At 47.2% G+C, this 14949-nt stretch overlaps 2 protein-coding genes across 2 annotated transcripts in view; one reads left to right on the top strand and one right to left on the bottom strand.

Annotated features, from left to right (window-relative positions):
• LOC140402256 (integrin alpha-X-like) overlaps positions 1 to 14949 on the top strand; it is an 815908-nt gene that overhangs the window by 71845 nt on the left and 729114 nt on the right. The gene's annotated exons all lie outside the window — the stretch shown is intronic.
• LOC140402226 (basic phospholipase A2 2-like) overlaps positions 4018 to 14949 on the bottom strand; it is a 126988-nt gene continuing 116056 nt past the window's right edge. Inside the window, exon 4 of the mRNA XM_072489855.1 lies at positions 4018 to 4376. Within this exon, the coding sequence (XP_072345956.1) occupies positions 4225 to 4376 (152 nt within the window). The 3' untranslated portion in view covers positions 4018 to 4224. The remainder of the gene's footprint in view (positions 4377 to 14949) is intronic.

The following is a 14949-nucleotide window of genomic DNA, read 5'->3' on the forward strand; positions in this document are numbered from 1 at the left end:
TCAGGGGAGAGATCAGAGTGTTTAAGGCACATGTGGATGGGGAGGCGAGGGAGGAGCCACAGAAACACGTGGATGAGATTCTCGGGGTGGGTCGTAGGTGAGTGAGGGACACGATCCCGGAGTTTTAGGCGTGCGGGAAAATCTGCAAATGCAGTTTGACTTGCTGTCCACGGACAGGGCTCTGCGACAATTGAGGCGGGTGAATGGGAAGGTGTATGAGTATGGGGAGAAGGCCAGCCCTCTCTTGGCTCACCAATTAACGTGGCAGGATGTGGCCAGATTGTTCAGGTTAGGGATTTGGAGGGGAGGCTGAACTCAGCCCCGGATAAGGTGAATGGAGTGTTTATTTTATGTGAGCCTGAATAGGTCAGAGCCTCCGCAGGAAGAACGAGGGATGGCAGAGTTTCTGGGTGGGTTTGGTGGTGATATGCATCACTGTAAATACACAAGGGGTTAATGTAAATACACGTAGACTAGCTAGACACTAGAGGGAGCACCAGAGACATGACACACAGACATTCAACCAATAGGCCAGTAAGATAGGACACGACTAATGGGCATTCACGATACACACAGAGGTGACACTGCCACAGAGGGGCATTACACACGCCCATATAAAAGGACACAGCACACATGACCTTCCTCGTTTGAATGGAGACACTCAGTGAGTACAGACACAGGGTTGATTCAACACATCACACCCACCACGTGGATTGTAGCAGACTGGTTCGTCAGTCTGAGTAGCTATAGCAGGATTAACAGAAGAGTCAAATTCAAGTAGGAGAATTGTTAATAGTTTAATAAAGTGTTGAAGCTATCTCCAAGTCTGAACCTTCCTTTGTCAGAGTGCACATCAAGGAAGCAGCTTCTGCTACGACAAGAGCAGAACAAAACAGGTTTGGAGTTTCCCAAGGCAGGGGAGGAATTGTGGGTGGAACTGGAGGCACCACTGGGCCTGGAGGAGATTCAGATCGCGTTGAAACACATGCAGGCAGGGAAGGCACCGGGACCGGATGGGTTTCCAATGGAATTTTAAAAGAAATTTTCAGATTGGTTGGGACCGCTGTTGCTGGGCATGTTTAGGGTGTCTTTGGCACGGGACACTGATGAATCTGTACTTTATTAATATATTTATGTGTCACCGCAGTATATATTAACCAACAGAACTTGAGATTGAGCTTCTTGGGTGAAGTAAAGTATAGCTTTATTTGTATCAGTTTTAAAGTCTACTGATCAACTCAAATTTCATGTGAGTACAGACTCGGACGTTGGAGCAAGGGTCTATCTCGTTGCTTCTGAAAAAGTATAAGGACCCATACAGAGTGTGGCCGTATTGCCCCATCTTCCTGTTCAATGTACATGCCAAGTTATTCGCCAAGGTATCGGCTTTATGGTCGGAGCCTTTCCTTCCGGAGGTGGTAGTGGAAGATCAGACGGGGTTTGTGATGGGGCGGACGTTGTCTCCGAATGTGGTGCTGCGCTGCCTGAGGTGTTGTCTTTCAGACGAGGTGTTGGACTGAGGTCCTGTCCACTCTCAGGTGAACGTAAAAGATCCGATAGCCACATTTAGAATTGGGGAGGGGATGGTCATTAACAGCAGTGACTGGCCAATGGGGACAGTTGCATAGTGACCACTGTTACCAGACAAGTAATCCAGACGTCTGGACTAATGCTCCAGAGACTCGAGTTCAGTTTCCACCACAGCAGCTTGGGGGAGTTTAAATTCAATTAACTAATAAATGTGGAATAAAAAACGAGCTTGATGTCCAGCAACACTCAATGTGTTGGATGAGAACAAGGTTGGTCTCAGTTGTGATGCCCTCCAGGTTGCATAACTCTCATTTGCGTGTAAAAATAACTGGTGCTTGGGGAAGGTCTTCTGCTCCAAGTGTGTCTGGACCCCAGCAAAAGTCAGGAAGCCTGAAGCCCGACGTGACGATTTTCTTCCCATTCCGAGTATTTTCTAACAGTGCAAATGCAGACATTGCTGACTTTGTATTTCCAGAATTGTCTGTGTTTTTGGGTTGTGTGAACTCCAGCTGGCATTTGTGACATGATTGCACAGGGAACCAAAGAACTGGAATCGAGTTAGATTTTTAAAAGAACTCCTGGGTATATTCTCAAGTAATTGAATTGAGTGGTTAGGAAGTAATTCAGCTTCGGAGAAAATAGATCGAAGTTACAATGTAAACATATTGAATGAGAAACATTACCTGAGAAAGGACGTACTGGCACTGGAGGGTGTGCAGGGGAGATTCACTCGCTTAATCCCAGAGTTGAGAGGGTTGGATTACGAGGAGAGGTTGAGTAGACTGGGACTGTACCCGTTGGAATTTAGAAGGATGCTGGGGGAACTTATAGAAACATATAAAATTATGAAGGGAATAGATAGGATAGATGCGGGCAGGTTGTTTCCACTGGCGGGTGAAAGCAGAACTAGGGGGCATAGCCTCAAAATAAGGGGAAGTAGATTTAGGACTGAGTTTAGGATGAACTTCTTCACCCAAAGGGTTGTGAATCTATGGAATTCCTTGCCCAGTGAAGCAGTTGAGACTCCTTCATTAAATGTTTTTAAGATAAAGATAGATAGTTTTTTGAAGAATTAAGGGATTAAGGGTTGTGGTGTTCGGGCCGGAAAGTGGAGCTGAGTCCACAAAAGATCAGCCATGATCTCATTGAATGGCGAAGCAGGCTCGAGGGGCCAGATGGCCTACTCCTGCTCCTAGTTCTTATGATCTTATAACTAAGTCCCCACGCCCGCCGGAAAACGGGCGAAAATCACCCAGTGAGGATCATCACCTTCAGGAACTGTACCCCAGTGAGAGTCAGCACCTTCAGGAACTGTACCCCAGTCAGTGTCAGCACCCTCAGGAACTGTACCCCAGTGAGAGTCAGCACCCTCAGGAACTGTACCCCAGTGAGAGTCAGCACCTTCAGGAACTGTACCCCAGTGAGAGTCAGCACCCTCAGGAACTGTACCCCAGTGAGAGGCAGCACCTTCAGGAACTGTACCCCAGTGAGAGTCAGCACCCTCAGGAACTGTACCCCAGTGAGAGTCAGCACCTTCAGGAACTGTACCCCAGTGAGAGTCAGCACCCTCAGGAACTGTACCCCAGTGAGAGTCAGCACCCTCAGGAACTGTACCCCAGTGAGAGTCAGCACCTTCAGGAACTGTACCCCAGTGAGAGTCAGCACCTTCAGCAACTGTACCCCAGTGAGAGTCAGCACCTTCAGGAACTGTACCCCAGTGAGAGTCAGCACCTTCAGGAACTTTAAGGGCAGCACGGTAGCATTGTGTATAGCACATTGCTTCACCAGGGTCCCAGGTACGATTCCAGCTTGGGTCACTGTCTGTGCGGAGTCTGCACATCCTCCCCGTGTGTGCGTGGGTTTCCTCCGGGTGCTCCGGTTTCCTCCCACAGTCCAAAGATGTGCAGGGTAGGTGGATTGGCCATGATAAATTGCCCTTAGTGTCCAAAATTGTTACTAGTGGGGTTACTGGGTTATGGGGATAGGGTGGAGGTGTTGACCTTGGGTAGGGTAGTCTTTCCAAGAGCCGGTGCAGACTAGATGGGCCAAATGGCCTCCTTCTGCACTGTAAATTCTATGATCTATGATCTATGATCGCCGTCGCTCCGGTTTTCCGGTTTGAACAGCTATTCTCCACCCCCGCGCTGGTCGCCATTCCGCCACGGAGCGTCGGAGAATCCCGCCCCGTATCTCTCCCAATTTTTATTCACACAATGTCGAAATTACCCCACGTGTTGCAGTGTTTGGCTCTATGAATTTGGCAGTTTCAGACTGTGACCCCAGAGAGCAGAGACGTGACGGCTGCTGCTGCTGTTACACCAGCAGGTGGCAGTGTCGCACCACAAAGTACAAAGAGAACAGCAGGATCCCATACTGTCTGTGAAAGGTCAGAGTGTCTGTGCAGAAACTAATTGGACACGCCCCCTGTATCAATAATGAATAAACACTCCCACTCCCAGCATTGCATGCTTCAATTAGTGTATTTTATTTCACCAGAATTGTAAAGTACATTTGAAATGAATTAAAGGTAAAACAGCAACAAAAGCGAGATCTGAGAGAGACTCAGTGAGCAATTAGAAATCAGGGAGACGGCGAGAGAGAAATCCCATCAATCACACCCGGAATATTCTATTGGAGAGATTCTTGTCAGTGTGACTCTCGGTCACATCTCCATCGCTTCATTGCGAGCTGGAGCTATGGGACGGTCTTGCACAGGGTTCGGTCATAATACACAAACTTTGGGTTGTATTTGTCGTTATTCTCCTTGAGGCACAGGGCAGCTGCAATGTCACAGTCACACCACTTCTTAAGACACTCTGCGTAGTGAGACGTCACTGCGAAATCAGCTGGAAAATAGGAGAGAACAACCAAATATACACAGTGTAAAATATGCACTGTGATGTACACATAGAAACACACACTGGGATATACACACATTAATGGACACACTGATGTGGTGGGTGGGGTTAAGAATGTGAGATTCTGCAATGTTGTAAAATCTTCATTGTTTTTTGGTCCATTTAAAAAACATTTTTTCAATAAATTTCAACCCAATTATTATTTTGTTCCAATAAAGGGGCAATTTACTGTGGCCAATCCACCAATCCGGCACATCCTTTGGGTTGTGGGGGCGAAACCCACGCAGACACGGGAAGAATGTGCAAACTCCACACGGACAGTGATCCAGGTTCTTACTGTTGTGGGTGATTCACAATGGTTGGGCCCAATAATGTTCTTGAAGCTTCTTAAACAACGGGGCAGCTAACGTCTCAGAATGTCTCTGAGGTGCGAATGGCCGTCTTCAAGTTCTGGATGGTCATTAATTTTTAATCTAATACTTTGGTGTTGAGGGGGTGGGTGGGGTCTGTTAATAGTTTAATAAATGTGTTAAAGCTATCTCCATGTCTGAACCTTCCTTTGTCAGAGTGCACATCAAGGAAGCAGCTTCTGCTACGACAAGAGCAGAATAAAACATGGTACCAGTGAGTAACTGTTTAAATCCATATAGTTACAACTCAGCAAACAGTGACAGCCAGCAACAACACCCAGGCAAGATGATCGAGATTCCGGTTCCACAGCGCCTCAGGTGCAATCTCAGTGCAAACTGGCGAGCATTCAGGCAAAGGTTTGAGATCTTCCTGGTAGCAGCCGACCTACAAGACGTGGCCGATGCTGAAAAGACAGAGCTTCTGCTCACAATTGCGGTGCAAATGCAGAACAAATCGTTAAAACCTTCAAGTACACCAGAGGACAAGCAAAGCGAGACTTCCAGGCAGTCCTGGACAAATTCGAACAATACTGCGAGGAAAACACAAACAAACCAACAGAAAACGGTCAGAGAGGCGCCAATACTCACCACGAGGTCCCGGAGCAACGAACGACAATTGGGATCGGCGGCCATCTTGGAAAAGGTACTGCACATGAGCAGTTGAGAGAAATTCGCAAAGTAAAGGAACAGCGATCTGCGCATGCGCAATCGCTTCCTACGCACTACGTCACATGCTTTGTGACATCAGAGGCCCCGGACCACACCCACTTAAAGGAGAAATGTCCCAAAACAAGAAAAAAAATGTTTAAAGCCTCAAAACAAGATTCTTTCACCAGGAACGACAGCACAATGCCTGAAATTCGACCTGTAGCTGAAAGTAACCTCCGCAGAACCCTGCAACAAGCAGTTAGCACCGCCCAAAGAGATGATACAGTCCTTGAAGATGATGACTCAGACCTTGAACTCTTCTTTGGACATCGCGAGCCCAATGCCAGCTCCGGCACAAAATGTGATGATATGGTCCCAGAAAACTGCGACTCAGATGATGAATTCATCATTGGCGATGATGCGACCCCAGTACCAAATCCGAACCACAACGAGATGTGTTCTACAGTGAAGAATCCGACACAGACGCGAATGTGTTCTTCGGATTTGAGGATCTTCAGTCCAGCACATATGACATCCCGACTCGTGAGAGCAGGATTATGCTGCGGCCTGACACCAAGAGACAGAGAGCGGTACAAGCCCACAGAGAGCGGCCTGCTGCCACACAGAGAGTGGTCCACGCACCGCGAAGGGTCCCCGACTCCACACAGAGAGTGGTCCACGCCCCGCAAAGGGTCCCCGACTCCACACAGAGAGTGGTCCACGCACCGCGCTGAGTCCCTGACTCCACACAGAGAGTGGTCCATGCACCGCGAAGGGTCCCCGACTCCACACAGAGAGTGGTCCACGCCCCGCAAAGGGTCCCCGACTCCACACAGAGAGTGGTCCACGCACCGCGAAGGGTCCCCGACTCCACACAGAGAGTGGTCCACGCACCGCGAAGGGTCCCCGACTCCACACAGAGAGTGGTCCACGCACCGCGAAGGGTCCCAGCCTCCACACAGAGAGTGGTCCACGCACCGCGCTGAGTCCCTAACTCCACACACAGAGTGGTCCACGCACCGCGCTGAGTTCCCGACTCCACACACAGAGTGGTCCACGCACTGCGCTGAGTCCCCGACTCCACACAGAGAGTGGTCCACGCACCGCGCTGAGTCCCCGACTCCACACAGAGAGTGGTCCACGCACTGCGCTGAGTCCCCGACTCCACACAGAGAGTGGTCCACGCACCACAAAGGGTCCCAGCCTCCACACAGAAAGCGATGAAAGACTCCACAACGAGACAACTGTACGTCTCCACACAGAAAGTGTCTCCAGTGACACAAGCCTCCACAGCGAGCTCGTGGACAGCCTCCACGATAGAAGCAACACAAGACTCCAAAGCGCAGTCCTTGCATGAACAAGAAGTGACTCGAGTGACACAAGCCTCCACAGCGAGCTCGTGGACAGCCTCCGTGACAGAAGCAATGCAAGACTCCAGAGCGCAGTCCTTGCATGCGCAAGACCATGAGGGTCTAGCAACCTCCTCTGAACAACCAGCAGCAGACGATGCAATTCTGCTACGCTCAAGTGTACAGCAAACAGACTCTGACAGTCTACCACACTCCAGTGACCAAGAAGAAGACTCTGACAGTCTACCCAGCTCAAGTGAACGACAAGAACACACTGAGGCTCCACCCACCGTATGTGCGACTTCCCATGCAAGATGTGCAACGTGACAGACCTCAGCTCGAATGTACAGAGGCACTCGACAATCACAGTGAGGCTACTGGTGACTCCGGTGACACCACGTTACGTCAAACCTCATTCGCTCGAGCCTCTCCACAAGCAAATGCATTCCTGACTGTTTTGACTCCGGACGGGGAGCATCAAGAAGCCAAAACTGACTCGGGTGAAACAGCCCAGACTCCGGACGGGGAGCATCGACAAGCCAAAGCTGATACAAGTAAGCCGGACATGACTCCAGACGGGGAGCGCCGCGAACTCAGTGACGGCACGCTCAAGGAGACAGCAGATGCCACAAAGCACGCTGACACGAGTAACTGTGTGAAGGACTCGTATTATACACAGTGTGTGGTCCTTGAGCGCAGCAAACACGACAACAAAACCAACCAACACAACAACAACATCAAAGACATCAACAAGAAGCGCACCAGAGGCAACAACGTCGACAACAAGCACGACACAAACACCAATGGAACTACGACTGGTACGACTCTGCCCATGAGGAACACTGTTACTGCTCAGCTCAGTACAATGACAGACCGTGGCAGGACGATGCATCTTACCAGTTCACATTTGCTGCCCTACCAACTGGCAACCTGGCATTCAGGACAGATGCCATCAAGAATTGCCACCACAAGCATCGGAAAAAAAAACCAACAGACTCCAAATCAGTCAATGAGGTGATTTGAACAATTGGACACCTCCTGATGACCAAACACCAGGACACTGACGGCATTCACAAGGGAATGACAACGTCACCATTGACACTTCTATACCAGACCATAGTAATTAATGAACTTTGGACTCAACTTTTATTTTGCATTGTCTTATCCTCAAAGTCATCGCAACTATTATTTGGTCTTGTATACTATTGTACAGTCATCACAGTCATCATAACTTGTGCATAGCATCACTTATCTGCCTATTTTGTTACATTTTCGTTAACACTGTACAGAAAATATGTAACACGAAAAAAGGGGGAATGTGGTGATATACATCACTGTAAGTACACAAAGGGTTAATGTACATACACTACACCTAGCTAGACACTAGAGGGAGCACCAGAGACATGACACACAGACAGTCAACGAATAGGTCAGTAAGATAGGACACAACCAATGGTCAGTCATGATACACACAGAGGTGACACTACCACAGGAGGGCATTACACCAGCCCATATATAAAGACACAGCACACATGCTCAGTCTTTTTCCAGTGGAGACTCTCAGTGAGTACAGACACAGGGTTGATTGAACATCACACCCACCACGTGGATTGTAGCAGACTGGTTCGTCAGTCTTAGCTATAGAAGGATGAACAGTAGAGTCGAATCCAAATAGGAGAATTGTTAATAGCTTAATAAACATGTTAAAGCTATCTCCAAGTCTGAACCTTCCTTTGTCAGAGTGCACATTAAGGAACCAGCTTATGCTACGACAAGAGCAGAACAAAACAGAGTCCAAAGCTGTGGAGAGTCTTTAACGTGGGTGAGGAAGGGGTGGCCTGGAATTGTCTGCTGTGGATTCTGTCCTTGATGTTGTCAGGGGTTCCCCAATATTGTGAAACTCCCTAATGCTGTCAGTGATATGGGCTGCGTTCCTTTAATGTATTGGGGGCCCTAACATTGTGGGGTGGGGGGCCTAACAGGGTGATTTCTATGGGTGACATAATGAGAGTCCCACCACAGCGAGAAGCAGCAAACTATCTCAAACCTCGATAGCGCCACAAATGTTCCCCACCTCGAATCTGGGGAATTGTGAAATCTCACTGAGCGATATTTCCTAATTGAAACCAAATTCGTTAAAGAAAATTCACTGCGAGGCAAGTTGTTGTGTTCTGCTTCTTCGTGTAGCTTAAGCTGCTTCCTTGATGTAAACTCTGACAAAGGAAGGTTCACACTTGGAGAGAGGTTTAACACTTTTATTGAACAGTTAACAATTCTCCTACTTGAGTTTGACTCTCCTGCTGATCTTGCTATAGTAACTCAATCTAACTAACCAGTCTGCTCTCATCCATGCGGGGGGTGTGATGCTTCCTGATCTGCCCTGTCTCTCTGAGTGTCGCCGATGGAAAGAGAAAGAGCACGTGTGCCCTGTCCTTTTATATGGGTAGCCCCCTTGTGGTAGCGTAACCTCTGGGGTGTGCCTTGACTGCCCAATTGGTCGTGTCCTATCTTACTGACCGATTGGTTGAATGTCTGTGTGTCATGATGTCTTTGGTGCTCCCTCTAGTGTTTACCTAGTTGCAGTGTACCTACATTAATCCCTTGTGTATTTACAGTGATGCATATCACCACACAGGTGATGTCTGATCCACAGCAACCACATCTTCAGTAAGTGTCCACAGCTCGTGGAACTGCGGCTCAGAGTGAATGAGCTGGACTCGGAGCTTCAGACAGGGTAATGGCATCAGGGAGAGAGAATGTTCCCTGGACACTGTGTCAGACCCCTTCGCTCAGCTGCTTCATTGGGTCAGGGATCAGGGACAGACGGTATGACTACACGTGAGGATCCAGGAGGTAGTAATGGAAGACACTCAGCCCTTGCACGTGTCCGAGAGATTGGAGGATTTTGCAGCCTGTGTGGACGAGAGCGAGGGCTGCAGGGAGGATGAGCAGACTGACCACCGCACCTGGGGACAGGGACACAGACAAGTGGGAGGAAGGTAAAGGAATGGGATTGTAGCAGGGGACAGTGTTGTTAGAGGGATAGACAGTGTTCTCAGCATTGAGAGAGTGTGAGCCCCGAGGGCCGTGTTGCCAGCCCGGTACCAGGGTTAATAACTCCTGGGGGAAGAATTCAGTTGTTGTTGTATCGGTGGGTACCAATCACACAGGTAGGACTAAGAAAGAGGTTCTGATCAGGGAGGATGAGCAGCTCAGGACTCAATTAAAAAGCAGAACCACAAAGGTAACAATCTGTGAGCCACAGACAAATTGACATTGGGTAAATAAGATCAGGGAGTTGAGTGCGTGGCTCAGAGATTGGTGTGGGAGCAATGGGTCACCATTCATGGGGCACTGGCATCAGTACTGAGGACAGAGAGAGCTGTCCCGTTGGGGTGGGTTTCACTTGCACGGCGCTGGGAGCTGGGTCCTGGCAAATCACATGACCAGGGCTGTGGAGCAGACTTTAAACAAAATAGTGGGAGGGGGATTAGTAATAGATTTCATAGAATTTCTATAGAATTTACAGTGCAGAAGGAGGCCATTCGGCCCATCGAGTCTGCACCGGCCCTTAGAAAGAGCACTGTTTTGTTCCCAGTGTGGTAGGTAACATGTGCTTCTCAATCCTTGGTTAGTGATGAGGTATTCTGAATCCTGATGAAGAAGATTCAAACTCTTCCAGTAGTAACAAAAGGTTTATTGAATAAATTGAACAAGACATAATGGATGCAGTTTGCAAATGCATGACATAAAATCAACGAGTTAGTCCGTCAAATGTTGATACATTCAGTCTCTTCAGGTTTTTTTTTGCTTGCGTGAAATAGGTCGACAAATGATGTTATGTACAAGTTGTGATGATCTTGGCGATTATACAAAGTCAATTAATATTTATGAGTCCAGTGTTAATAAAAAAATTGTGAGTCCAAACTTTATGAGTTTGTTTGGTCGAGTTGCTTTCGTCTTCTGTTGTTGAAGTGGTGATGTTGATGTTGTTAATTCTTTGTGAACGTCACCAGTGTTCCTGTGTTTAAGTAACCAAGAAGTCATCAATGAGGTATTTGAATGGTCGAATCTCTTTGTTGTCTGATTTATGCTTTTTCTTTCTATGCTTGTGGTCGCGATTCTGTGTTACATCTTTGTTGTCTGACCTGGACCTTTTCCTGTGTTTGTGGTGCTGATTCTGTATGTCATCTTTCTTGACAGCTGGTTTACTTGTTTGTTGTGGAGCAAATGTGAATTTGTGAGATTTGTTGCCATGCCATGGCATGTTTGTACTCTTGCCATTGTTTCGCAGTGTGCTGTGGCATTGTCCTTCATGTGCAGAGTTGTCCCATGTTGTACAGGTCGTTGTTTCATTGTTGTCATTTCTGTTTTGGTCGTTTTCGTTGTTGTTGTTTTCATCATGCTTGTTGTTTCTGATTTTGTTGTTTCTGATTTTGTTGTTTCTGATTTTGTTGTTTCTGATTTTGTTGTTTCTGATTTTGTTGTTTCTGATTTTGTGGTTTCTGATTTTGTTGTTTCTGATTTTGTTGTTTCTGATTTTGTTGTTTCTGATTTTGTGGTTTCTGATTTTGTTGTTTCTGATTTTGTTGTTCCTGATTTTGTTGTTCCTGATTTTGTTGTTTCTGATTTTGTTGCTCCTGATTTTGTTGTTTCTGTTTTTGTTACGCTTCTTGTTGTGTTTGTTGTTGTTCTTGTAGTTTTTGTTGTGCTTGTAGTTTTTGATGTTGCTGACGTTGTTCTTGTTTCTGTTGTGCTTCTTGCGATTGTTGTTGTTCCTGTTGCGCTCAATGAGTGTTCCGTGTGGATGACATGAGTCATTGTCACAGTTATTGGTGTCAATGTCCTTTGTGGCATCTGTTACATTGAGCGTTTCTTCTTGAGAATTGTGAGAATGATCTGATGTTGCGATGATGTTGGTGACATCAGTCATTTGCAGTGGATTTGATTCCTCTTCTTTGCTTCCTTGGTACTCCTCTGCTAGAGTCAATTCTGGTTCACTTGAATCATCTGTGATCTCTTTGTGCTCCTCTTCTGGGGTCAAAATCTTCACAATTTCAATTGACGTGGTCTCTCTGGACTCATGAGTAGCCCTCCTCTGATTATTGAGGGCTTCTGTGCAGACGAGCTGAGATATGTCAGTCTCGCTGTGATTCTGCAGATCCTGTATGGGAATTGTGATTTCTTCGTCACTTGTCTCACATACAGTGGGTAGACATTCAGTGTCTTCTTGTTGGTTGAATGAGCTGGGTAGACTGTCATAGTCTTCTTCTGGTGGCTCAAATAAGCTTGATAGATCTTCATGGTCTTGTTCATGCATAGCATTCGCTATGGAGTGTTTGCTTGCTTCCATTTTTGAGTCTGTCACCGAGCTGTCTGTGGAGGTTTGCGTCCCTCTCTTTGTGGAGGCTTGCGTTGCTCGCTCTGTGGAGTCTTTCATCGCTCTCTTTGTGGAGTTGTGCAGTGTTCGCGCTGTAGAGTCGATGTGTGCTCTGTCAGCTGAGTCGTTCTGTGCTCTCTGTGTGCCGTCGTCGTCTTCTTGGGTATTGCTGTCATCCAATGTATCGACGATCTGCCATGGCACCATGGTATTGGATTCATCCACCATGAGAAGAGTCGTGTTGAGCTTTTCAACCGTGTTGCTGATGCTGTGATCAGCATATCCGAATAACTCAGCCATGTCTGAGCAGTATTGTGTGTATTGTTCGATAGACAAATCATCGCTTTTTGTTTGGGAGTTGTGATCGTTCTCTTCATGTTCAGTGAACAAATCATCTTCTTTGGTTTCGGATTTTTCATTGTGCTCTTCACTTTGGGTGGTGCAGGCTGCTTGTTCCAGGGTGTTGTGAAAGTTATTTTCATCTGCTGGTGTAAGTTTGGGCATTGTTCTGTCTTTTGAGGTCACAAAATTGGGTTTTGCAGCTTTAAATTTCTTTTTGTTCATTTTCGTGAATTTCCCTTTTAAGTGGGCGTGGCCCTGGTCCTCTGACGTCATGACGCTCGTGCCATCATGCGTCGGACTCGGTTGCACATGCGCAATTCGTGTTTCCTTTACTGTGCGCTCTTTGCACAACTGCGCATGTGCGGTTCCTTTCTCAAGATGGCTGCCGCTCAGAACTTCCATCTTCTTCTGTTTCAACTCTGCCTCGTGGTAAGTTTTGGCACCATTTTTACCGATTTTGTTTTCTAGACACTGATTCTGTGTTTGTAAAGACTCACAGTATTGATTTTGTTTTTGTTCATAAGCAAGGCATTTTTGTATAGCAGTTTCAAGAGTTAGATCCTTATTTTGTGATACTTCTTTCCTCAAATTTTTATCAGATATTCAAGAAATTAATTGATTCATTATCACAGTGACTCTGAAATCAACATAATCACAGCCTTGTGGTATTAACTTGAGATTTGTAATAAAATCACTGATGGGCCCTCTGTTTCTCTGGCATTTATGATCATTGTTAAATCTTTCCAGCATCTCACCAGACTGACTCTGACAGTGTTCATCACATTTTTTGAGTATTACTTCTATTTTGGTGTCGTCTTCACCTTCTAAGTAATTAAAGCAATTCTAGATTTCTCTAGCTTCATGCCCTCCTATTGAGAGCAGTAGTGCTATTTTCATTGCGTTAGAGACCGTGCTTAAACCATTAGCTGTGATAAATATTTGGAATATCTGTTCAAATCTTTTCCAGTCATAACTTAAATTACCGGTTGTTTCCAGCTGCCCTAGAGGTCCAATGAGTCCCATAGTTAGTCGGCGAGGATCCATTTGCTGCGAAGTCTTCCACAGTCGAATGTCCAGTCTTCTCTTTTTCTTCTCTTTTTGTCTAACCTTATTTAACTAGTTCTGTTAAAGCCACTCAACTGGAACCATGTTTTGTTACCTGTGTGGTAGGTAACATGTGCTACTCAATCCTTGGTTAGTGATGAGGTATTCTGAATCCAGAGAAGAAGATTCAAACTCTTCCAGTAGTAACAAAAGGTTTATTGAGTAACTACAGCAATATTTCCATGAGTTCTTTACTTTAACTTTGATACTAGTGATAAGGTTAACAAGATCTAACTATGGTAACTATACGTAACTCCACTGGAACTAGTCTGCTGTTGCTTTGATCACAGTGCACCCAAGAGAGAGAGAGAGAGACAATGTGGCTGCCTTTTATACCCCTGTTGGTCCGGCCCTCTAGTGATCATGTGGTGCTACTGATGACACATTAATGACACATTCCTCCCACAGTCCAAAGATGTGCAGGGTAGGTGGATTGGCCATGATAAATTGCCATTAGTGTCCAAAATTGCCCTTAGTGTTGAGTGGGGTTACTGGGTAATGGGGTTGGGTGGAGGTGTTGACCTCAGGTGGGGTGCTCTTTCCAAGAGCCACTGCAGACTCGATGGGCTGAATGGCCTCCTTCTGCACTGTAAATTCTATGAAAATTCTATTAACCCCTTGTGTTCATGCACCCATAGAGATCACCACAAGTACATCACTCAAGCACACACCTCCTCCACCCCATCCCCTTAACCCAGTAACCCCAATTAACCTTTTTGGACACTAAGGGCAATTTAGCATGGCCAATCCACCTAACCCGCACATATTTGGACTGTGGGAGGAAACCGGAGCACCCGGAGGAAACCCACGCACACATGGAGAGAACTTGCAGACTCCGCACAGACAGTGACCCAGCCGGGAATCGAACCTGGGACCCTGGAGCGGTCAAGCAACTGTGCTAACCACTATGCTACCTGCAGAGACCCAGACTGAAGCTCTGGGGACAAGGGTTCAAATCCCACCACGGCAGCTGGTGGAATTTAAACATTCAGTTAATAATTTTAAAAACACTAGAAGTGAAATCTTGGGCAGATTCTCCGACCGCCCGCAGGATCGGAGAATCCCCGGGGGCGGCGTGAATCCCGCCCCGCCACTCCGACGCCGGCTGTCGTATTCTCCGGCGCCGGTTTTCGGGTGGCGGCTGGGTTTACGGCCCGCGAGTCGGGGGCCATTGGCAGCGTCCCCCCCGGCAATTCTCCGGGCCCTGATGGGCCGAGCGGCCGTCATTTCCTGGCCTGTCCCGCCGGTGTGAAATGGACATGGTCCATCACGGTGGGATCTGGCTTGGAGGCCGGCTAGGTGAGTCCTCGAGAGGGTGGGGGGCGCAG

This window comes from Scyliorhinus torazame, chromosome 25 (genome assembly GCF_047496885.1).
Source record: "Scyliorhinus torazame isolate Kashiwa2021f chromosome 25, sScyTor2.1, whole genome shotgun sequence".
NCBI lineage: Eukaryota > Metazoa > Chordata > Chondrichthyes > Carcharhiniformes > Scyliorhinidae > Scyliorhinus > Scyliorhinus torazame.